The sequence below is a fragment of the Dendrobates tinctorius genome, unplaced genomic scaffold (assembly GCF_039654945.1).
Source record: "Dendrobates tinctorius isolate UK_male_01 unplaced genomic scaffold, ASM3965494v1 ptg000011l, whole genome shotgun sequence".
Lineage (NCBI taxonomy): Eukaryota > Metazoa > Chordata > Amphibia > Anura > Dendrobatidae > Dendrobates > Dendrobates tinctorius.
The window spans coordinates 127,357,214-127,382,582 of NW_027361679.1; the positions used below are offsets into that span (position 1 = coordinate 127,357,214).

A 25,369-nucleotide genomic window follows, 5' to 3' on the forward strand; every position below is an offset into this window, starting at 1 on the left:
TGACTGTGCGAGGATATGACCAGATTGGTGCTGGGTAGAGATGAGCGACTTTGCCTTTTTTCTGGTCGAGTCGGGTTTCATGAAACCCGACTTTCGCAAAAGTCGGGTCGAACAAAATCGTCCGACTATAGGGAAAAGTCGGAGGCCGACTGAAACACGAAACCCTATATGCAAGTCAATGGGGAAGCAAAGTTGGCAGGGAGTGGAAAACAGTAAACACACCTACAGTGCCCATTTCAATGCCAAAAACATCAATTCTTATAACTGAAGCTTGTCAACCTTAATTTACTTCCTAATAATAGTTACGCATTGAAAACTGGGGGTTATTTGGCTAAAGTTGTGGGGAGGGTTGGGCTGGCTCCAGGTTTCCGTGTGCCCTGGGCCAAAGAGTGTCAGTGCGCCCCTTTAACACATACCACAACTCATGATGCTCCGATACGCCACAGAAATATAGGTATAGTACAATGACACATACTTCACTGCTTACATGACATGACTGATCTATTTTAAATTGTACAATAGCTCAAAAAAGGACAGTATATTACTTCATACAGTGTTATGGCCACCACATTGTGCGCCATACAGAATAATGAGCCCCATATATTTCTGCATACCAAATAATTAGTCACATATAATATCCAATGAGCTCCACATAATGCTCCATTTATAATGGGCCCCATTTGTAATGCTCCAGTGTCTAATGTGCCCCTTAGATGCTGCTCCAGTGTCTGATCTGCCCCATTTACATTGCTCCAGTACATGATGGGCCTCATGGATTCATGTATCATGCTCCAGTGTATGATGGGCTTCAATAATGCTCCATATATAATGGGCCCCATTTGTAATGCTCCAGTGTATAATGTGCCCCTTAGATGCTGCTCCAGTGTCTGATCTGCCCCATTTACATTGCTCCAGTACATGATGGGCCTCATGGATGATGCTCCAGTGTATGATGGGCTCCAATAATGCTCCATATATAATGGGCCCCATTTATAATGCTCCAGTGTATAATGGGCCCCTTAGATGCTGCTCCAGTGTCTGATCTGCCCCATTTACATTGCTCCAGTACATGATGGGCCTCATGGATGATGCTCCAGTGTATGATGGGCTCCAATAATGCTCCATATATAATGGACCCCATTTGTAATGCTCCAGTGTATAATGTGCCCCTTAGATGCTGCTCCAGTGTCTGATCTGCCCCATTTACATTGCTCCAGTACATGATGGGCCTCATGGATGATGCTTCAGTGTATCATGGGCTCCAATAATGCTCCATATATAATGGGCCTCATTTGTAATGCTCCAGTGTATAATGGGCCCCTTAGATGATGCTCCAGTGTCTGATCTGCCCCATTTACATTGCTCCAGTACATGATGGGCCTCATGGATGATGCTCCAGTGTATGATTGGCTCCAATAATGCTCCATATTTAATGGGCCCCATTTGTAATGCTCCAGTGTATAATGGGCCCCTTAGATGCTGCTCCAGTGTCTGATCTGCCCCATTTACATTGCTCCAGTACATGATGGGCCTCATAGATGATGCTCCAGTATATGATGGGCTCCAATAATGCTCCATATATAATGGGCCCCATTTGTAATGCTCCAGTGTATAATGTGCCCCTTAGATGCTGCTCCAGTGTCTGATCTGCCCCATTTACATTGCTCCAGTACATGATGGGCCCTATTTTTAATTAACCCAGGCATGGTATGTGAAAAGAGCTCCATGGAGTAATCTGAGGTGTGTGCTTCCACATCCTTCACTTTTGGTGTGGGTGAAGGACACAAGAAAAGGGGTTGCTCCTGACCAGAAGCCTGCAGTTACGACTCAGTGCTTGCATTTTTTAGAACTTCAGAAGAGGAGGCAATAGAGCTGGAGGCTGTTTCAGCAATGTAAACCACAAACAGTTCCTGATACTCCCAGAAAAGGGAGCCTTACAGGCCTTCCAGAGATACACCATGACGCTGGCTCAACACCTCCTGCCTTAGCTGCTATTGTGTTTTTGGCACTACCAGCAGATGCACAACCACCACCATCAGTACTAGGTGGCCCTCCACGCCCACATCCGCGTCCTCTTCCGCCATACTGCCTCATGTTTTTGAAAATGGACCCAAAATACCAGCAGATATATGGTACTGTATCAGAAGCGTACAGCTCTATACAGTCTATGGATAACCGTAAATCTCCGTATATATTTCATGAGGCATACACAGATGCTCACAGGCTCAGTATGGATTACCCAATAAAATAACAAGTTGAAAAAGGGTACAGTATCACCAGACACAAGGTATATATAGTATAGTGTAAACATTCTGATTCTCCGTATACATTTCAGGAGGCAGACACAAACGCTCTCAGGCCCAGTATGGATTACACAAGAATATGAAAAGCTGTAAATGGGTTATGTAACACAAGCGTACAGCTGTATACAGTGTTGGGGTAAACTTAAAGTTCCAAATATATTGCCAGAGTAACAGACAGACATTTACAGGCTCATTATGGATTACACCAGAATCTAAATAGTTAAAAAGGTTACTGTATCAGAAGCGTTCTGCTGTATACAGTGTTGGCCAAATTGAAAATATCGGTATATATTTCCGTAGTCACCCTCAGATGCTCACTCAGTGTCATGATCCAGGTTGGATGATGACAGTTAAAAGCGCATGTAACCTTTTTTTTCCTTAAGCTGCTGGCTTAAGTGTGGGTTTTTGCCCCCGGTGGCCATTGGGATTATTGCACTGTGGTGTCCTTTTTTCTAAGTTTGCCCCCGGTGGTGTTGAGCGTCATTGCACTCTGTTTTTTTAGTTTAGTGCACATGATGATAATGCCGGTGTGATTGCTGGCTCTGCTATAAAAGAGTCACAGGTGTTGCAATCAGCGTTGGTGATAGTATTTATTTCCAACCATCCCTGGTGGAGGAAGGAGCTGGAGATAGCTCCTTGCAACACAGTCAGAGCCCTGGTGTGGAAGGAGTCAGAGGGGATTTCCTTGCGGCTCTGACAGAGCTTGGTGGCAGCGTTTCAGGAGGAGAGCTGCATTCTGGTGGTGGACTCTGTTGCCAGGAGCAAGTGCAACCGAGTAAAGCTAAGTGGTGTTTCCCTGTTTGTGCCTTTTCTTTATGTGTGTTTCAGTGCAGTGGTGGGATTAGTCTCTGCACCGGCCATTTCACTAGAAAGGGGTAGGTGCAGGGCGAGCTAGGGTTTAAAGGTATCCTGAGCGGCGCCCGGTGCAGAACTGGCCTAGGGATCGGCAGGAGTGTAGTGACACTGACTCTGGGGAGTGCAGGAGGTCTCCACATCCCCGTTCCCTATCGCAGGGCCCACCATTGTAATTGTTTCCCTGGTGTTTCCCCTTATTATTTACATTTTCCCTGCTGGAGGCGATGTATCCGGTTTTACGTGTATTTCTGAAATTCGCCTGCTGGAGGCGGTGTATCCGGCTGCACGTCTTACTATTTAAATTCGCCTTGCTGGAGGCGGTGTATCCAGGGTCGCGTGTGTCATATAAATTCGCCCTGCTGGAGGTGATGTGTCCAGTCACACGTAACCATTACATTATCACCAACCACAACATTTTTCTCTGGTGAGCCATGGGTGTAGCATCCGTGGCAGTGCCTGGTCGCTTGTCCTCGTCGGCAGCACCAGCTGCCACCGCCCCCCATCAGCGTCCTCGCCACAGCGCGCGCTCTTACCCTGCCTCTTGCTCTGCTACTTCTCTGCGCCCTCTCCTTAGGCCGCGGGGGCGCGCCAGCATTCCTTCTTCTGCCGGCGGTGGGCGGCGCTGAGGGCTGGGCGTACCTCCCACTTCCGGACCCTAAGGTATTTCAGGCGTCCTCACTGTAGAGAGGACGCCTGAGGATTGTGTGATACTCCACGCTCTGTTCTGGCCCCACTGTTTTGCTAAAGCTTTATGTTAGCTTCCTCTCCTCCCTGGCTGTCTCTGCCCTGTCCTTCCTTCTCCTCGCCCCTTCCTCCTGGTCCCTTGGGTCTCGGCCCTTCCGTATTCTGTCCTGGTGTCTCCCTTCTGGGTCCTCCTAGTCTAACCCCTTGGCTCCCGCGCCCTCTCCTGTGCTTCCCCTCTAGTACCTGCTACCTGGCTGCTTCCTCCTATATCCTGGCTCTGGTTCTCTGGATCCCCGTCCGGTGCCCTTGCCCTGTAGCACCCATGTGTCCACGAGCCGCCCCTCCTGGTACCGGCTGTCGCGGTTCTGTCCTCTGCGGTGTTGCCCCTAACGATCCCTGTATAGGGGTCGGTCATCACCTGGCGCGCTCGACCCAGGGGCTCCAGATCCGCGACCCAGAGGGTCCACTCTCGGACTTTGTCCATCCCCTGACCGTTACAGTATCCTCAGGCCATGGACCCCGCCGGTGCCGCGGCCTCCACACAGAAGGAACTACTGTTCCTGCGCGAAAATCAGACCCGGATAATGTCCTTTATGAAGTCCATGGACACCCGGTTGTCCGCTCTGCAAACTTCAGACCCAGGGCATGCTTCCCTCCTAGTCAGCCTTCAGCAAGAGCTCGCGCAGCAGCGCGATGCCCAGTCCCACATTTTGGGTTATATGGTGTCTGTCGACGACCGACTGCTGGCCCTGCAGTCCGCCGCAGCCGCCGCTACCCACTCCAGGGACGCAGTTTCGTCTCCGCCCCCTCGACTGGGGAAGCCTCCCCGGTATAGCGGAGACCCTAAGCTATGTCGGGGATTTTTAAATCAGTGCAGACTGCACTTTGAGCTCTTGCCCCAACAATACCCCACTGATCGCGCCAAGGTGGCGTTCATTGTATCCCATCTTGAGGGAGAGGCCTTGTCCTGGGTGAATCCACTATGGGAGAGGGATGACCCCGTCGTGTCTAGTATGCAAAACTTCCTGGAGACCTTCCGCCGAGTGTTTGACGAACCCGGACGCTTAGCGTCTACCACAGAGGTCCTCTTTAACCTCCGCCAGGGGTCTCTTACGGTAGGACAATACGCCATCCGCTTTCGGACATTATCATCGGAACTTGGATGGAATAACGAAGCACTTGTGGGTGTCTTTTGGAGAGGCCTCTCAGGTAAAATTAAGGACGAGCTAGCCGGACGGGATACTCCAACCACTCTGGAGGATCTCATATCCTTGGCTACGCGCATAGACCTGCGGTTTTTGGAGCGCGCTCGAGAATCGGTTAGGGAGCGCAGATCCTTCAGGCTGTATCAAGCGCCCATTCCGCGCTCCTCAGCACCCTCTACTAGCGTCGCTCCCGAGCCCATGCAGGTAGATCGGGTCAGATTAACAGAGCAGCGACGCAGGGACAGAATGACGAACAGGCTCTGCCTGTACTGCGGTGGAGCCAACCACTGTGTGCGCACCTGTCCGGAGAGACCGGGAAACGCCTCCACCTAGGTCAGGTAAGAGAGGTCTCCCTAGGTGATCATAATTCCTCTCTGCCCCTTACTCTTTCAGCTCTATTTATTTCAGGTCGGGAGCGCAGATCTGTGCGGGCGTATGTGGACTCGGGTGCGGCGGGCAATTTCATCCGGCAAGAAGAGGTGGATAAACTCCAGATTCCGGTGGTCATCTTAAAAGATCCACGTGCTATCTCCTCCGTCGATGGAAAACCTCTGCCCAAGCTCGTCACCATGGTTACGACCGAAATAGATTTGCAAATTGGAGCGCTTCATCGTGAAAGAATTGCTTTCTATGTCCTGCCTAGATTGTCCCACGCCGTTCTCCTAGGATTACTTTGGCTTCGGCTGCACGAACCAGTCGTCGACTGGCGCTCTGGGGAGATCCTACGCTGGGGTCATTCCTGCCATGCACGTTGTTTGCAGTCCATCCTCCGTCCTCGTCCCCTGCCTGTGGCTGCCAATCTTCCGGACCTTCCCGCACCGTACTACGCGTACGCTGAAGTTTTTAGTAAAAAAGAAGCTGACTCCCTGCCTCCGCATCGGTCCTACGACTGTCCTATCAACCTGATTCCCGTAGCCACTCCGCCCAGAGGGAGAACGTATCCTTTATCCCCAGCAGAGAGCCAGGCTATGTCTGAATACATACAGGAGAACTTGGCCAAGGGGTTTATTCGAAAATCCGCGTCCCCAGCAGGCGCAGGCTTTTTCTTTGTCCGAAAGAAAGACGGATCGCTCAGACCATGTATCGACTACCGGGGCTTGAACAATATCACGGTTAAGAATCGATACCCGCTCCCGCTGATCCCGGAACTATTCGACCGGCTGAGAGGGGCTCGGATCTTCACGAAGCTGGATCTGCGGGGAGCCTATAATTTGATCCGGATCCGCGCAGGGGATGAGTGGAAGACGGCCTTCAATACCCGTGACGGTCATTATGAGTATTTAGTCATGCCGTTTGGTCTCTGCAATGCTCCAGCCGTGTTCCAGGAGTTCGTTAACGAGGTGTTTCGGGATCTATTATACTCGTGCGTAGTTGTGTACCTAGATGATATTCTTATCTTTTCACCCGACCTATCCTCTCATCGGAAAAGTGTACGCATGGTCCTGCACCGTCTCCGAGAGAATCACCTCTACGCCAAAATTGAAAAGTGTCTCTTCGAACAAACCTCGCTACCCTTCTTGGGGTATATAATCACTGACTCCGGCCTAAGGATGGATCCCGAGAAACTCTCTGCGGTACTCAAGTGGCCCCGCCCTGTCGGTATAAAGGCCATCCAGCGTTTCCTCGGGTTCGCAAATTACTACCGACAGTTTGTACCACATTTTTCCACGGTGACCAAACCCATCGCGGCCCTGACCTGTAAAGGAACTAAACCAAACAGCTGGCCCCCCGAGGCTGAGGACGCCTTTCTGGCTCTGAAACGCGCCTTTGCCTCAGCACCAGTCTTGCATCGGCCGGTAGCCAGTAGGCCTTTTGTTGTAAAAGTGGACGCCTCTTCCACCGGAGCTGGGGCAGTTCTCTCCCAGCCGGGCTCCTCGGGTCAACTGGTTCCCTGCGGGTTCTTCTCCAGGTCCTTCTCGCCTGCGGAGTGCAATTACTCCATTGGAGACAGGGAATTGCTGGCCATTAAGATGGCCCTAGAAGAATGGCGGTACTTGCTCGAGGGGGCGGTGCATCCCTTTTCTATCTTCACGGACCATAAAAATTTGGCCTATTTACAGTCCGCTCAGAGGCTCAATTCCAGACAGGCCAGATGGGCCTTGTATTTTTCGCGGTTTGACTTCAAGCTTCACTTCCGGCCCGGTGATAAGAACATCAAGGCGGATGCACTCTCCAGGTCCTTACAGTCGCCAGAGGAGGACGAGGGTCCATCTTATATTATCGAGCCTGCCAAAGTGATCACTGTGGCTCCTGTGAACTTTTCTACTCCTCCACCAGGCAAGACCTTCGTTCCTCGGAATAAGCGTCTGGAGGTGCTGCGCTGGGGCATTCTTCCAAGGTCGCTGGGCACGTGGGGACCAAGAAGACCCTCTTACTTCTCGCCCGTTATTACTGGTGGGCCACCCTCCGCCAAGATGTAGTGGATTATGTTGCCTCCTGCACAACCTGTGCTCAGAACAAGGTCCCAAGGACCTTTCCCTCCGGTCTTCTCCACCCATTGCCTGTTCCGGAGGTCCCGTGGCAGCAAATTGATATGGATTTCGTAACTGACTTGCCTCTGTCAGCTGGTTGCACCACCATCTTAGTCGTAGCGGACCGGTTCTCCAAGATGGCTCATTTTGTCCCCCTGGCCGGTTTGCCGTCAGCGCCGAAGTTGGCCGAGATCTTCATCCACCAGATCTTCAGGTTACATGGCCTCCCTCTACGGATTGTGTCGGACCGTGGGGTCCAATTTACGTCTCGCTTTTGGAGGGCCCTCTGTCGGCTTATGGGTACATCCATCGACTTCTCCTCTGCTTATCATCCACAGACCAACGGGCAAGTGGAACGGATAAATCAGGGCCTGACCACCTACCTGCGTCACTTTGCCAACGCTCATCAGGACAACTGGGTCTCACTTCTACCTTGGGCAGAATTTGCCCACAACAACCATCCCAGTGAGTCGACCACCAAATCTCCGTTCTTTGTGGTCTCTGGTCGCAATCCGGGTGTTCCGCTGCCCTTTGCCGTGTCATCTGGAGTTCCCGCAGCGGATGCTCTCGCCATGGAATTTTCTGAGATTTGGAAGGAGACCAAAGACGCTCTCGTGAAGGCCAATGCCCAAATCAAGAAACACGCAGACAAGAGACGGAGGGACCTTCCCCCGTACCATCCTGGCGACAAGGTATGGCTCTCGACCAAGCACATCCGCCTGAAAGTTCCTTCCTATAAGTTAAGTCCTCGTTACATCGGTCCCTTCGTGGTACTAAAACACATCAATGACGTGGCTTATAAATTGAGATTGCCGGCTTCACTCCGAGTTCCCAACGCCTTTCATGTCTCGCTCCTGAAACCTGTAGTTCTGAATCGGTTCCAACCAGCCTCCATTACCCCTCCTTCACCTATTGAGTCTGATGACATCTTTGAAATAAGGGACATTTTAGCCATGAAAAGGGTCAGGGGGAGGTCCCTTTTTCTTATTGATTGGAAGGGGTTTGGCCCTGAGGAGAGGTCTTGGGAGCCTCGAGAAAATATCAACGCTCCCCTAATACTAAAAAGATTTCTAGCCAATCTCAAAAAGGGGGGATGTAAAGGGGGGGTACTGTAGCATCCGCGGCAGTGCCTGGTCGCGTGTCCTCGTCGGCAGCACCAGCTGCCACCGCCCCCCATCAGCGTCCTCGCCACAGCGCGCGCTCTTACCCTGCCTCTTGCTCTGCTACTTCTCTGCGCCCTCTCCTTAGGCCGCAGGCGCGCGCCAGCATTCCTTCTTCTGCCGGCGGTGGGCGGCGCTGAGGGCTGGGCGTACCTCCCACTTCCGGACCCTGTAATATCCACACGTTATGAAGAATTCAAGGTATTAAACTTTAGATATGTTTTATTCTTCGTCCTCCAGCACACAGCATAACAGTTGCATTCCCATGCTACACAGAAGTGAAACTGAAACTTCCCTTCTCATCCCTCTTGTCTCCACCCCCCAAGTCCCATAAGTCTGGCTTGCTTAAAGAGACAGATCTAATTATTATACATTACATCATCCCCTTTTTTTTTTTTTTTCTATAAATAACCCATATTACTGATAAATGCAACAACATGAAAACGTCCAAAGAAATCATATGTCCGTTTTGTCTTATTTGTTCAATTCCAAAACCAGAGAAACAAACAAAAAAAAACAAAAAAAAACTGTAATTACACTTCTTCAATAAGCCTCGATGGAGCTCTTCTCTCTTGTGTAGGATAACGTCTGGGCTCATTGAGAGGGTTCATTATTGATGGACCAGCTACCTCTTGTTGGTCCTCTCCACCATCGGATACCAAATCTTCCACCAAAGAGAGTTCATTGTCATCATTCTGCGGTATGACTTTAAAATATGAAGAATTTCGCGTTATGGAGTGTCCATCTCGTTCAGCTGTGATCATGCTGCCTTTCCTTTTAGTAACATAATATTTTGCAGGACCATATACAGGTGAGGTCTTGTTGGTTGGTCTTTGACGTACCACCACGACATCCCCTCTTTCGATGGCACTTGACTGTGTCCTTCGCCTTCTGTCTGCATAATGTTTCATGGCTTGTTTGTTGGAGAAATCTGTGGATCTCACTGAGGAGTCACTCGGTCGGGGATGGCTGGTCACATCAGGGAGACGTATACGCAGGGTTCTGCTGAACATTAAATGAGCTGGAGCAGCATTAGTAGTGGAGTGTGGCGTATTGCGGTAATTACGCATGAATTTGTATAATGACTGTTTCAGTGGGATGTGCTCCAGACTCGCTGCCTTGATACGTTTCCCCAGAGTGCGCATAAAACGTTCCACAATTCCATTGGCTTGCGGCCAGCAAGGTGTGATTTTCCTGTGATTGAATCCCAAGTATTCAGAAAATTGTGTAAACACATGTCCATTGAATGGAGGTCCATTGTCTGTTTTGACCACTCTTGGAATACCATATGCCGAGAAAATGTCATCCAGCTCTGGTATAACATTATTAGCAGATGTTGAAGAGATAAATGAAATGACAGGGTATCGAGAATATTCATCAATTGTTACGAGAATGTATTGGCCATTTGGCAATGGTCCATATATATCGACTGCCACTTCCTCCCAGACAGCAGTGGGTAACGGAGACATTTGTAATGGCTCTAAGGTTGATGATGGAGTGATTAATTGACAAGTAGAACAGCGTCTAATCTTTTCTTCCACCAAGTGATCCATATTTGGGAACCACACTTTTTCTCTGAGTAACTTCTTTGTGCCAACAATTCCTAAATGACCTTCATGTGCTATCTGTATGACTAAGTTACGCAAAGTCTTAGGTACAACTAGTTTGGTACCTCGAAGAATGAGGTGTTCTTCAGTGACTGATAATTCCTCACGTACGTTTGAGAATAGTTTTAACTCTTTCAGATCAATCTCAGAATCAGGAAACTTTTCCTTTTGAATTTCATGCCACCTTCGATTTTGGATGATTTGTATTAGGGCACAGAGTGTCTTGTCTTTTGTTGTTTCATTTATAAATTGATCAAGAGAAAGTGCTTTTGGCACGGCATGATCTGTAACAAAACGTAGGTATTCTTCAATGGAGGAATGCACAGGTATATCATCATTAGTAGGATGTCTTGAAAGATAATCAGCCGGATTGCTGTATTTTCCAGGTTTGTGAACAATGTTATAGTTGTAGTCCTGTAGACGTAGGCCCCATCGTTCAATTCGTACAGGCATTTTAGCTCTGGGATTTCCAAAAATTGTAAGAAGTGCTTGATGATCTGTGACAATGGTGAAGGGAGCTCCATAGAGAAATAAGTGAAAGTGTTCACATCCCCAGACAACTGCCAAGCTTTCTTTTTCAGGTTGAGAATATTTTCTTTCAGTGTTTGTTAAGCTCTTACTTGCATAAGAAATGATGTGAGGATTTTGATTGTTATCCTTGTACTGCGCTAGAATAGCACCCAGTCCCACGGGACTGGCGTCCACAATCAGTTCAGTTCGAAGAGCTGGATCAAAATAAGCCATAGTGGTTGTCGAGCAGAGTTCATTTTTAATTGTTTCAAAAGAGGCCTGACAGTCTTGAGACCATTGAAAAATACAACTTTGTTTTGTAAGTTCCCGTAGTGGATTGCTGATTGTTGAAAAATTCGGAATATATCTAGCACAGTAACTTGCCATTCCAAGGAAAGAACGCACTTCACTGGCATCCTGTGGAATTGAGGCTGTTCTGATAGCTTCCACTTTCTTGGGGTCTGGTTGTACTCCTTTTGCCGAGAAGATGTGACCATAGAATTCTAATGAACCCTCGTCAAACTCGCACTTCTCTTTGTTTAAAGTGAGTCCAGCAGAAAGCAGACATTCGAAGATAGCATATAGAGCACGATTATGCTCAGCTTGAGTTTTACCAAAAACCAATATGTCATCACTGTAATTAAAGGCATTTGGGATGTGTTGAATGACACTCCTTATTGCATCCTGAAAAATTTCTGCTGCTGAGCAGACTCCAAAAGTCAATCTTTTGTATCTTCTGAGGCCCACATGGGTGGAAAATGTGGTCAAGTATCGGGACTCTGGACTCAGTTCTAATTGATGATATCCCTTATTGAGGTCGAGCTTTGAGAAGACGGTGGCTCCATTTAATAAATGAATGATGTCATCAATCGTAGGTGAGATATGTCTTTCCCTCTGGATAGCGGTGTTGGGCAGGCGCATGTCAACACACAGTCTCACTTGATCAGGAGTCTTTGGTTTTGGAACTACCACAAGTGGAGAGACCCACGGAGTGGGACCAGTAACAGTTTCAATAACGTCCTCATCCATGAGCAATTGGAGTTCCTTTTCTACCTTCTGTCTCAGGTGAAATGGAATACGCCTGTGAGGCTGGGCTACTGGACGAACATCGTCATCCACATGAAGGTGTACTTGAGAGTCCTTTAGTTTTCCCAAACCACTAAATAGGGAGGGAAAGCTGTTCACCATAGTTTGTACATCCATATCCGCAGGGTCAGTTATGGTATGAATAATCTGGATGAGCCCTAGCTCCAAGGCAGTGTGATAGCTGAGAAGACAGCCTCCCGATCCTTGTAATGTGTGGAAAGTGGTTTTCTGCCTGTTTTCTTTATATCTAATTTCAGCATCAAATTGTCCCATTATAGCTAGAGGTGTTTTAGATCCATAAGGAAAGAATTTAGTCTGCACTTGTTGTAAGACTGGCCTTGTTTTCAATTGTTCATATGTAGTGCCATCTATGATATCCACTGAAGCTCCTGTATCTATTGTAAAGGTAATGTCAGTGTTGCAGATTGAGAGTGTAACACAGGGAGACTGTAGTGAACCAGTGACAGAGGTAGTGAACACATAGTTCTCAGTCGCAGACATTTCTTGTGTGTCCTGATTTATCACTTTTACATCTGCAGATTTTGTCATAGGCAGCGGAGGCTTGTAGTGCGCTGATTTGCAAACAGCTGCAAAATGATTCCCTTTTCCACATTTACTGCAGGTTTGTCCCATAGCTGGACATTTGTTCTGGTGGTGAGGGAAATCCTGTCCACATCTATAACATTTCTTCTGTTTCTGGGCTTGTTTGTCTGGTAAATTTTTCTGTTTGAGATTATGCACATGTAATTTATCCCCGTTCTCCATTACGGTAGCCTGATGATCTGCTATTTCTATAGCACGGGCCATTTTGAGCAAATCATGTAGAGAGATATCCTGCTGCAGAGCCTTACGCCTCAGGTTATTAGACGAGCAGGTGACAATTATTTGAGTTAGGATTTCATCATCTACATCTGTAAAGGCACATCCATGTGCTAACTCTTTCAGCCGTGTGACATAAGTGTCTATGGACTCTTCTGGAAGCTGCTTGGCAATCCTGAATTTATATCTTTCATATCTGATGTTCTGTTTGGGGTTGAAGTAGCCAGTGAGAGCTTTAGTGCAGTTGCTGTATGTATCTGTTTCTGCTGCAGGTAACGTACTGTATATGTCATAGACTCCTGTGCCTGCACAATGCAGGAGCAAAGCTCTCTTTCTTTTCTCCTCCTTTATGTCCATGGCTTCTAGGAAATTCTCAAATCTGTTTAGCCATTTTCTCCAGTTATGGGAGAGATTAATGACATCAGTCATATCAAATTGTGGGAATGTGTGCAAGTAGTCAGCCATGATAGAGTCTCTCAGTGGTGCTGGCGTGTGAAGCGGTAAAATATAGTCTGTACTCACAGCAGTAGGTGATTATATCCCATCCTCGTCGCCAGTTGTAATATCCACACGTTATGAAGAATTCAAGGTATTAAACTTTAGATATGTTTTATTCTTCGTCCTCCAGCACACAGCATAACAGTTGCATTCCCATGCTACACAGAAGTGAAACCGAAACTTCCCTTCTCATCCCTCTTGTCTCCACCCCCCAAGTCCCATAAGTCTGGCTTGCTTAAAGAGACAGATCTAATTATTATACATTACAGACCCTAAGGTATTTCAGGCGTCCTCACTGTAGAGAGGACGCCTGAGGATTGTGTGATACTCCACGCTCTGTTCTGGCCCCACTGTTTTGCTAAAGCTTTATGTTAGCTTCCTCTCCTTCTCCCTGGCTGTCTCTGCCCTGTCCTTCCTTCTCCTCGCCCCTTCCTCCTGGTCCCTTGGGTCTCGGCCCTTCCGTATTCTGTCCCGGTGTCTCCCTTCTGGGTCCTCCTAGTCTGTAACCCCTTGGCTCCCGCGCCCTCTCCTGTGCTTCCCCTCTAGTACCTGCTACCTGGCTGCTTCCTCCTATATCCTGGCTCTGGTTCTCTGGATCCCCGTCCGGTGCCCTTGCCCTGTAGCACCCCGTGTCCCAGAGCCGCCCCTCCTGGTACCGGCTGTCGCGGTTCTGTCCTCTGCGGTGTTGCCCCTAACGATCCCTGTATAGGGGTCGGTCATCACCTGGCGTGCTCGACCCAGGGGCTCCAGATCCACGTCCCAGAGGGTCCACTCTCGGCCTTTGTCCATCCCCTGACCGTTACAATGGGCCAAGTTCAGACCAGCGAGCAGTTGCTGCTGGCCCTCACTGAGATTAGTGAGGAGCCTGAATGATGCGATTCAGCAGCACCTGCAGCGGAATTATGGGTCTGAGGCCTATCCTCTGCCTCAACTAGGGGGTCCATATACGGCGGACTAGGGAAGTAGTCAGCTGGGAGCAGTCGTGTGAGGGCTGCTGCCTAGGGGCTACTGTCTCTGCCGTCTCTCTACAACCATTTTCTGCCTCTCCAGTGGGGGCAGCAGAGGTGCTGCGGGAGAGTAGGGGCAAGTCTCAACCCTCGTCATTAGTCAACCCTGGGAGGCGGAGACCTTGTGGTGGAAGGGGTTGGAGGGTGGTGTACCCCTTGGTGAATTGCGGGGGTGTGAGTGTGGTGACACAGGGGGACGCCTCTGTTGTCAGTTCCAGAATGAGTTCACCCTATTTTGACAAGCGAATGTGTGGGAATAAACGTTCAGGTCCGGACCTGTGTGTGAACGAGCATGTATGGGTGGCCACCAAAAACATCCAGTGGAAGTGTGTTGCGGGGGTCTGGAATTCTCAGGTGATCGGGCCGTATCTGGTGTCGTCTATCCAGGGCCCGGAGTCTTACCAGCTCGAGTTACTCCCAAACATGCACATACACAACTCGTTCCCCAGGTCGGCGCTTCGGAGATGTGTGGTCCCTCCAGAACATACATTGCCAATACCAGCGGTGTTCGTTTGTCATAAACCTGAGGTGCAGGTAGATGCAGGTGTGAACTTTGGATCTGGGCGTCCCCGCTGTAGGTGGTTCCCTGATGAGGAACAGTCTTGAGGGTCCAGAGGCCCCTCAAAGAGGGAGGGTACTGTCATGATCCAGGTTGGATGATGACAGTTAAAAGCGCATGTAACCTTTTTTTCCTTAAGCTGTGGGCTTAAGTGTGGGTTTTTGCCCCCCAGTGGCCATTGGGATTATTGCACTGTGGTGTCCTTTGTTCTAAGTTTGCCCCCGGTGGTGTTGAGTGTCATTGCACTCTGTTTCTTTAGTTTAGTGCACATGATGATAATGCAGGTGTGATTGCTGGCTCTGCTATAAAGGAGTCACAGGTGTTGCAATCAGCGTTGGTGATAGTATTCATTTCCAACCATCCCTGGTGGGGGAAGGAGCTGGAGAGAGCTCCTTGCAGCACGGTCAGAGCCATGGTGTGGAAGGAGTCAGAGGGGATTTCCTTGCGGCTCTGACAGAGCTTGGTGGCAGCGTTTCAGGAGAAGAGCTGCATTCTGGTGGTGGACTCTGTTGCCAGGAGCAAGTGCAACAGAGTAAAGCTAAGTGGTGTTTCCCTGTTTATGCCTTTCCTTTATGTTTCAGTGCAGTGGTGGGATTAGTCTCTGCACCGGCCATTTCACTAGAAAGGGGTAGGTGCATGGCGAGCTAGGGTTTAAAGGTATCCTGAGTAGCGCCCGGTGCGGAACCGGCCTAGGGATCGGTAGGAGTGTAGTGACACTGAATCAGGGGAGTGCAGGCGGTCTCCACGTCCCCTATCGCAGGGCCCACCATTGTAATTGTTTCCCTGGTGTTTCCCCTTATTATTTAAATTCGCCCTGCTGGAGGCGGTGTATCCGGTTTTACATGTATTTCTGAAATTCGCCTGCTGGAGGCGGTGTATCCGGCTGCACGTTTTATTTAAATTTGCCTTGCTGGAGGCGGTGTATCCAGGGTCGCGTGTGTCATATAAATTCGCCCTGCTGGAGGCGGTGTGTCCAGTCACACGTAACCATTACACTCAGTTTGGTTTTGACCATAATAAAAAATGTTGTAAAAAAGGTCCTGGATAACAAGATAGCAAGTATATATTTTTTAGGCTACAATTGAAATCTCCGTATAAATAGTCCCGTAGTCACTTTGAGACACTTACACAGTATGGATTTGACCGTAATGCTAAATGTCGAACAAAGGTACTGTATAACAAGATACAAGCTGTATCGAGTATTGTTATGAGTGAGTCACCGTAGGAGGCAAAAACAGAAATACAAGCTAAGTCCAGAAAACCAGAGAAGTTGGCAACTATCAGATTGCAGACCCCTGAACCTATCAACACAACTAGCAGTAGCCGTGGGGGGTTCCTACGAAGCCCTAGACCCCTCGATCACAGCCGGAGAATTACATAGGCCTAAAGAAAGAAAGGGGAAATCTAAACTGCCCCAGAGCAGACCCCAAAGCAATAGGCAGCCCCCAACATATAATGACGGTGAAGCAAGATGAAAATACTAACACAGACAGAAAGATAGACTGAGCAAAGACGGGGCCCGCAACTATCTAGATAGGAAAGGACAGGAAGGCTGCTGTCTGCAATCTGCTAAAACCCTATCAAAGACATAAGCCAACAAGCTGATATGAAAAAGGCCCTGAAGCAGCTAGGCTTCAAAAACTAAATCAGCACTCAGGTATTTTAAGAAGACAGAGCTAAATGAATTCAGCACACCCCAGCAGGGAATGGCAGAAATCCAGAAAAACAAAGCAAAACAAAGTCAAAGCACAAAAGAAAAAGGCCGAGCAGCAAACTTAGCTTTAGAGGAGCAGGAATTCAGACTGGTCTCCAAGGATCCCACAGAGAAATCACCCGCAGGGCAGAAGGGCGTCGGCAGCCTTATATCCAGTCCGTAACTCCACTCAGCCAGTCATCATCATCAGCCTCAGGTGTTTGATAATCAGGCTCACTACCTTTCTTTACCAGCAGAGGGAGTTCCTCGGGCCTCAGTAATGAAGGGGAAAATGAACTCACAACAGAGTATAGTGTAAAAATTTGTTTCTCCGATTCACTGTATATATAGGTGTAACCCACACGCGCTCACTCACTATGGATGATGTAGGGAAGGTGGACTGACAAACCAGCCTGTAGTGAGAAAGAAGCAGAGGTGTAGCGCAGTGTAGGTGTGAAAACGCTAAGATAAAGACAAAGGGTGCAGTGTTTTAGCTTGCCCATTGGAGGGCAGTGGAGAGTGTAGGAGTGGGACTAAATAACTGCCATTGGTCAGAGAAACTGTTAGGTGATGGTGGGCGGAGTTACCAGAACTGGAAGTATAAAGGTAGTGTCACACTTAGCGATGTACCAGCGATCCCGACCAGCGATATGACGCGGTCAGGATCGCTGGTACATCGCTAAGTGGTCGCTAGTGAGCTGCCACACAGGCAGATCTCACTAGCGACATCGCTGGGGATGGGGGTCGCTACTTACCTGTCACACCAGGCGATCCTGCGTCCTCCCGCCCGGCTCCACGCGTCACTCGTCGTCACAGCAGGAAGCGCTGCAGGAAGCTGTCCTGCAGACGCATGGACCCCCCCAGGACTCTCCGACCTACCGACCTATTTTGGTGAGATTCTACTGCTCCCGGTTTGTAATTTTGAATTAGTGGGAATTGAGCTAAGTACTATCTGACTGGGACTATGGCTAGAGCTATATTATATTCATCTCGGTATGGTGGGATTGTGTAGGAACCTATACCTCATATATATTTGGACACTCTTTTGTTTAGCGCTCCTCTGGTATTTTTGCTATAGTGATTCATGGGCTCATACTGATGCTGTGATTTATGGGGATTTATATGACGTATGAAGGTATTTAGGTGACCATAGATACATTTCCTCTATATATATATTTGTTCTGTTTTGGAATATAATATGATGAGTTCCTGAGGTGGGTCTGTTCTGCAGTTCACACTGCGTGGGTTGTTTTTATGCACCATTCCACACTGTCTTTGTCCTGTACTGTGTAATTTCCTTAATAAAGATATTCTATTTTTACACTGGATCTGTAGTCGCATTTTAGTGGTTTTTCCACCCCTTTGGTATATTGCTTTGGCGATGGATCTGAATTTAGGTCCTATTTAACAAACAGAGACATCTAGGTGTGATATACATTATGCCAGGAGTATGTTCTCTTAGTTTGTTTTTGTTTATGAGTATTTCTCTGGATTTACACAGCGGTGGAGCAGGGAGAGGTAAGTATTGCAACTTGCAAGTGCTGTGGCCTTGACCAAGCAGGGGGGGCACAAACGTGGTCGACGGTACTGGCACAGGGCCCCTCATAGTACGCTGGTGTGTCTGACGGTGAGTGGGCCCTCCCACCGTCTGAGACACTGTATTGTACTATGAGGGGCCCTGTGTCATTGCCGTCGGCCATCAGTGGGCCCATCCATCTGTTCAGAGCAACAGCACTTGCCCGGGTGTGCCAGGTCTTGACCCCAGCCGTTGGGGGAGGGGTGGGCAGCCCAGTTAGGGAGGTTTAAAAATTGGCATATGTTGATGTGTTGGCTGGACATTCAGCTGCTGCAAAAGGCGTAATTGGGCAAGTCCGAGGAAGAGGAGGAAAAAACCGAGGCACTTTTCTGGTAACCTATGTGTCATCTGGGGAAGGTGGGACAAAATCCTTTGAAACCCATGCATGGTTCATTTTAATGAAGGTTAGATCATCAACATTTTGGGTCGACAGACGGGTCCTTTTTTCTGTCAGGATTGATCCAGCAGCACTGAAGACTCTTTCAGATAACACACTAGCAGCAAGGCAAGCGAGCTCCTGTAAGGCATATTGTGCCAATTCAGGCCAGGCATCCAGTTTAGAGGCCCAATAGTCAAAGGGGAATGACCTGTGAGGGAGAACATCAATATGGGAGGAAAAGTAGTTTGTAACCATAGTTGACAACTGCTGCCTCCTGTCACTTTTAATTGATGCAGTATTAGGAGTCGTGTGAGCGGTACTTGAGAAATCATTCCACAACATGGTCATTAAACCCGTCACCAACGCCACTTCTGCTGTGTGCACCACGAACACCTCTTCCATTGTGCCCACTACGGCTCGTGGCAGAACCAGCACTGCTGCTGTGTGCTGGGAAAGCATCAAACAAACGGTTTACCAGAGTTGCTTGTTTGTTAGCCATTATTAGCTCTGGGTTCTCCTGTGGCATGATGTTGTGTAATTTGCCTTTGTAGCATGGATCGAGGATGCTGGCCATCCAGTAGTCGTCATCCCTCATCATTTTGGCAATGTGGGGGTCCCTTTTTAGGATCCGCAAGGCATAATCGCACATGTGGGCCAATTTTCCAGGTGTCAATGATGCACTGCCCATGGTGGGTGGAGGAGCAGTTTCTGGCAAATCCACATCCCTACAGTCACGCACAAACACTTTCCCTGAACTTGGAACGCCAACATTTTCTCTTGCCCCCTGAGAAACATCCTCCTGCCCAAAATAATCATCCCCCTCATCCTCCACCTCGTCCAGGACAGTTCCCTGACCAGACAATGGCTGACTGTCATCAAGGCTTCCCTCCTCATCCTCCGCTGCAGACGCCTGATCCTTAATGTGCGTCAAACTTTGCATGAGCAGACGCATAAGAGGGATGCTCATGCTTATGATGGCGTCGTCTGCGCTTACCAGCCGTGTGCATTCCTCAAAACACTAAAGGACTTTACAGAGGTCTTTCAGCTTTGACCACTGCACACCCGACAATTCCATGTCTTCCCTCAAACTGCCTGCCCGTGTATCCTCCCACAAATGCATTACAGCCTGCCTCTGTTCGCACAGCCTCTCAACCATATGCAGGGTGGAGTTCCACCTTGTTGCAACGTCTATGATTAGGCGGTGTTTGGGGAGGTGGAGCAATTGCTGCAGCTTCTGCATACGACTGGAGTGTACGGTCGAGCGACGGATGTGCGAGCACAGTCTTCGCACCTTATGGAGCAGGGATGTTAACTCCGGATAATTATTAAGGAAGCACTGCACCACCAGGTTCAAAGTGGGAGCCAGGCAAGGTATGTGTGTGAGTTTTGCACGGGCTATGGCTGCCACAAAATTACGGCCGTCATCACTGACTACCTTGCCTGCCTCAAGATGTAGACTGCCCAGCCATGACTGTTTGTCGCTGCAAGTAGTCGGCCAGTACCTCCGTGGTGTGTCTGTTGTCGCCCAAAGACATCATCTTTAACACAGCCTGCTGACGCTTACCACTAGCTGTTCGATAGTGGGACACCTCGTGTGCAACACTGCCAGCTGCGGATGTAGTGTTCGTGCCACTGCGCTCTGTGGACGAGCTTTCGCTGATAGACGAGGAGGAGGAGTGAAAGCCTACAGCCGTTTCCTATACCGTGGGCTAGGCAGTACTGTTCCACCGCCGCTGTCCCCAGTGGAGCCTGCATCCACATTAACCCAGCGCGCAGTGATGGACACGTAACGGCCCTGGCCATGCCTACTGGTCCATGCATCCGTTGTGAGTTGCACCTTTCCACTCATTGACTGTTTTAGTGCATGGACAATGCGGTCTTTCACATGCCGGTGGAGGGCAGGAATGGCTTTTCGAGAAAAGTGCCGACTGGGTAGGTCATAGCGTGGGGCAGCATAGGCCATGAGGTCATGGAAAGCTTCGCTTTCAACCAAACGGTAGGGCATCATCTCTAATTAGATTAGTTTGGCAATGTAGGCGTTCAAACACAGTGTACGCGGATGAGAGGATGAGTACTTTCTTGTCCTACTCAGAGTGTCTGGTAGGGTGAGCTGGACTGGAGAGCTGCATATGGGGGAGGTAGCGATGGACCGGATGGAGCGAGAGGGGGTTGGTGATGGGCTAAATTCAGTGTTGTATTGCAAAACCATTGTGATTCCCTGAGTGCTTTTGCCTTGCGATGACACCTCCACATTTAGTGCTGGTGGTGTGCTTAATGGTGGCGGTGGTCTTACAGTGGGGGTAGCGATGGAGCGTTGTTGGCTACCTTCAGTCGGAGCAGGTGCACATGTGCTACCTGAGGTTTTGTAGTCCGTCCACGCTTGCAAGTGCATGTTGATTAAATGTCTAAGCATGCAACTGGTATTCAAATTTCTGAGTTGTTTACCTTGGCTAAAGGTCCTTCCGCACTTCGTACAGGTAACCTTTGCCTCATCAGTAGGATTTTGGACAAAGAAGTGCCACACTGCACTCTTCCTACTATGGTAAACATTTTCTGGCCTTGCACGATGTGCTAAGTTGACCGTCTGGTCAAGCTGTCCTGCAACTCTTTTATTTTTTGTTCCACGTTTTAGGACAGCTACGGGCCTGCTAGATAACCGCTGCTGCGATGTCAATGTCTGCTGCGGATCCTTCTCCTTATCCGAACTATTACCAGTGCCACCCTCCTCCCCCAATGGATGCCAATCCGGGTACAGAGCTGGATCATCCATCACCTCCTCTTCAAAGTCATCTGCACCTTCCTCTTTACCTTCCTCTGTGTCACCGTGTAAGGTGGTATAGTATGCGGAAAGGGGCACCTGGGTTTCATCAGGGTCAGATTCTGGCTCAATAGACTGCGAGGGCAATGTAGTGCTGTGGGTCAATGTACCAGCAGAATCATCTAGCAGTGGCTGTGCATCAGTGCACTCCATGTAAGATTCATCTTGGACTGGGGAATTCAGGATTTGACTGGATAATCCAGGCATGGTATGTGAAAAGAGCTCCATAAAGTAATCTGAAGTCTGGGCTGCCGCATCTTTAACTTTTGGTGGGGGTGAAGGACACAAGGAAAGGGGTTTTTTATGACCAGAACCCTGCACTGATGACTCCCTGCATGCAGGTTTCGACCGTTCAGAAGAGGAGGCAATAGAGCTGGTGGCTGTTTCAGCAATGTACGCCAAAACCTGTTCCTGATGCTCTGGCTTTAAAAGCAGTTTTCCTACTCCAAGAAAAGGCAACCTTACAGGCCTTCTTGGGCCAGAGGATGACGCAGGGTCAACACCTCCTGCCTTAGCTGCTATTGTGCTTTTGCCAGAACCAGCCGATGCATCACCACCATCAGTACCAGCTGCGCCCCCCTGCCCACGTCCGCGGCCTCTTCCACCATACTTCCTCATGTTTTGGAAAATGTGCCAAAAATAGCAGCAAAGAGATGGTACTGTATGAGGAGCGTCCAGCTGTGTAAGGTGTATTAAACAAGTTAAATCAACGTATATATTATGTTAGTCACAGACACTCTCACAGTATGTATTGGACCGTAATCCAACAATCAGATATATGGAATTGTATCAGAAGTGTACAGCCGTATACGTTTTATGTGCAACTAACAATCTCCGTATATGTATTTACGGAGTGTCACACACACACACGCTGACTAGGTATAAAAGTGACTGTAATGCGAACGGCAGATATACAATACTGTTGGAGAATCGGACAGCTCTATACGATGTGTGTAAGGAAAATTGTCAAGCTCCGTGTATTTCTATACAGACTGACACACGCTGTCTCTGTCTAGTTAGACCGTAATCAAACAGCAGATATACGAAACTGTTTGAAAAATGGACACGACCCTAAGGTTTAGGTCTGGAAAAACGGAAAAACTCCTCGTTTTTTTTTTCCAGAGTCACACATAGGTAGCTTCTATTTGTCCGTGCTAGAAGGCGGTACATGGTAGTGTGTGAGGAGCGTACACCGCTGTACGGTGTGTGTATGGAAAATTGCCAAGCTCCGTGTATTTGTATACGGACTGACACACGCTGTCTCTGTCTAGTTTTGACTGTAATCAAACAGCAGATATACGAAACTGTTTGAAAAATGGACACGACTCTAAGGTGTAGGTCTGGAAAAACGGACAAACTCCTCGGCTTTTTCTTCCAGAGTCACACCCAGATAACTTCTATTTGTCCGTGATACCAGCCGGTACACGGTAGTGTGAGGAGCATACACCGCTAGATGGTGTCTGTATGGAAAATTGTCAAGCTCCGTGTATTTGTATACGCACACACGCTGTCTCTGTCTAGTTTTGACTGTAATCAAACAGCAGATATACGAAACTGTTTGAAAAACGGACACAACTCTAAAGTGTAGGTCTGAAAAAACGGAAAAACTGCTTAGCTTTTTCTTCCAGAGTCACACCCAGATAGCTTCTATTTGTCTGTGATACCAGCCGATACACGGTAGTGTGTGGGGAGTGTACACCGCTAGACGGTGTCTGTATGGAAAATTGTCAAAGCTCTGTGTATATGAATACGGACTGACACACGCTATCTGTCTAGTTTTGACTGTAATCAAACAGCAGATATACGAAACTGTTTGAAAAATGGACACGACTATAAGGTTTAGGTCTGGAAAAACTCCTCGTTTTTTTTTTCCAGAGTCACACACAGGTAGCTTCTATTTGTCCGTGCTAGAAGGCGGTACATGATAGTGTGTGAGGAGCGTACACCGCTGTACGGTGTGTGTATGTAAAATTGCCAAGCTCCGTGTATTTGTATACGGACTGACACACGCTGTCTCTGCCTAGTTTTGACCATAATCAAACAGCAGATATACGAAACTGTTTGAAAAACGGACACAACTCTAAGGTGTAGATGTGGAAAAACTGACAAACTCCTCGGCTTTTTCTTCCAGAGTCACACCCAGATAGCTTCTATTTGTCCGTTATACCAGCCGGTACACGGTAGTGTGTGAGAAGCGTACACCGCTAGACGGTGAGTGAAAAAATGAACGCTGAGTAACTCACCAGGACAAAATAAAAATTGGAGTGCTTTGAAAAAAGCAGTTTGAACCGCAGTGTATACACAGCAATGCAGCTATCCTTAAAAGGCAGCCTAATCACCAGCAGCGCTGCTGCACACAACAAAAATCCTCCCCTTTCACTGCACACTAACTCTACAGTGAAAAGCGCTATCAGCAGAAGCAGTTTTTTTTCTTCTTCCCTGCCTAAAGCTTTCCCTGTTCAGAATCAGCAGCAGCACCTCTCCCTATTCTAAGATCGGCAGAAGTAAGATGGCGGTCGGTGGTCACAGCCTTTTATACCCCCTGTGACGCCACAAAAAGCCAGCCAATCACTTCAATGCCCTTCTCTAAGATGGTGGTGACCGCTGCGCATGTCATCGCGTTGCCCACAGTGTGCATCCTCCATCATTGGGTGAGAAAAGGCGCTGAAAACATCATTTGAAACGCAACTTTGGCGCGCTGATCGGCAACCTCACGCTAGGGTCGGGTTTCGATCGGCAAAGCCCGACTTTGGCGAAAGTCGGCCATTTTTTAATGTGACCGACCTGTTTCGCTCAACTCTTATGCCGGGTATTTGGTCAGTATTTTACCTCAGTATCTGTAAGCTATAGTCAGAAGAGGAACAATCAGAGGAAAAGTATAATAGAAACCCGTCACCACTCCTGTATTATCACCCACTCCTGGTTGTGGCTCACAAATACAGTGTGAACGTGGCCTTAGTGTCCTACTTCCATGCACATAACCTGTTTACAAGTTATGGAAGTAATATGTGGTCCAAGACTGAGTTATTCCTAAAGAAGAAATTACCACGTCGTCCCTGAAGTAGGATTAGAAAAGTAGAGCAGTACACAATTAGAGAATACAGTAACCACTGAGTAGTAAGAACATATAAGAGACTGAACAGGCGGATCAGGCCACAGCACTAGGCCATGATTGCTATGGTAACCGTGCCAGTACAGCGCCATCCTTCCGCTACCCAGAATTCCTAGCGCCCACGCCCCAGTATCCATTCTACGGGAAGAGACAACCAACCCTGACGCGCAGAACGTCCCTCCCAGCCAGGAGACGTGTGACACCCAGCTCGGTGATTGGTCGGCCCGGCTGCCTTGTACGGAGTGCTTTCTGACAGAGCGTTAGGTTGTGGCTGCTCCGGGGGCTCAGAAAACGGAAACCCGGTCACGGCCAGGCAGGGAGGGGAAGTGTCTGGTGTCCGCCCCCCTCCCTCCTTCCTTCCCTCCTCCTGGCTCCTCGGCTGGATGCTCGGCGCCCTGTAAGGAGGCTCGGAGACCGGGGCGGTGAGTAAGTGTCCCCCCGGGTGGGAGAGGCCCCCGGTGCGGGCCGTGGTGCCGGGGGAAGGGATGACTCTGGACTCCATGATGGCCTGCTGTCTGAGTGAGGAGGTGAAGGAATCCAAGAGGATCAACGCCGAGATCGAGAAGAAAATCAAGAGGGACAAGAAGGAATCTCGGCGAGAGCTGAAGCTGCTGCTGCTAGGTACGGGCTGTGGTGGGAGGGGAGCACTGAACAATGCCAGGATTGCTGCATGTATGGGAGTGGCATGGGGACCCCTGCACTGAGACCCCCTCTGCATCTATAGCATTGGCGATGGCGTCTGGCCTGAGATTCCTTCTGATATTGGAAGGATTGGTCATGGCGGATATCAACATGACAGATTCTTAGCTCCTATGGGGAATAAGTTGCTGCAGATGTGTCTTCCCTACTGGGCTGAGCCAAGTGTGGGGTGTCCGGAGGGATAACTGCCTAACGTGTATGGCTGTATGTGTTACCAGTTATTCCACATCCTATCCCGTGAGCCCCAAGAGGTGGGAATGATCCCTAAATGATCCCTATTCTTCCCATGTAATGGGGAGACTGGCTTCCTTTGTGAGTGATTGGTAGC

The 25,369-nt window shown here is 48.9% G+C and overlaps 1 protein-coding gene across 3 annotated transcripts in view; it reads left to right on the forward strand.

Moving 5' to 3' along the window:
* Positions 1-25,369, forward strand: part of GNA11 (G protein subunit alpha 11) — a 142,557-nt gene that overhangs the window by 37,448 nt on the left and 79,740 nt on the right. For 2 of the 3 annotated variants that reach the window (XM_073547484.1, XM_073547492.1), the window contains exon 1: positions 24,427-24,963. The exons of the other annotated variant lie outside the window; for it this stretch is intronic. In XM_073547484.1, the coding sequence (XP_073403585.1) occupies positions 24,828-24,963 (136 nt within the window). In that variant the 5' untranslated portion in view covers positions 24,427-24,827. Of the gene's footprint in view, positions 1-24,426; positions 24,964-25,369 lie in introns of those variants that run through there. 3 annotated transcript variants of the gene reach the window in all.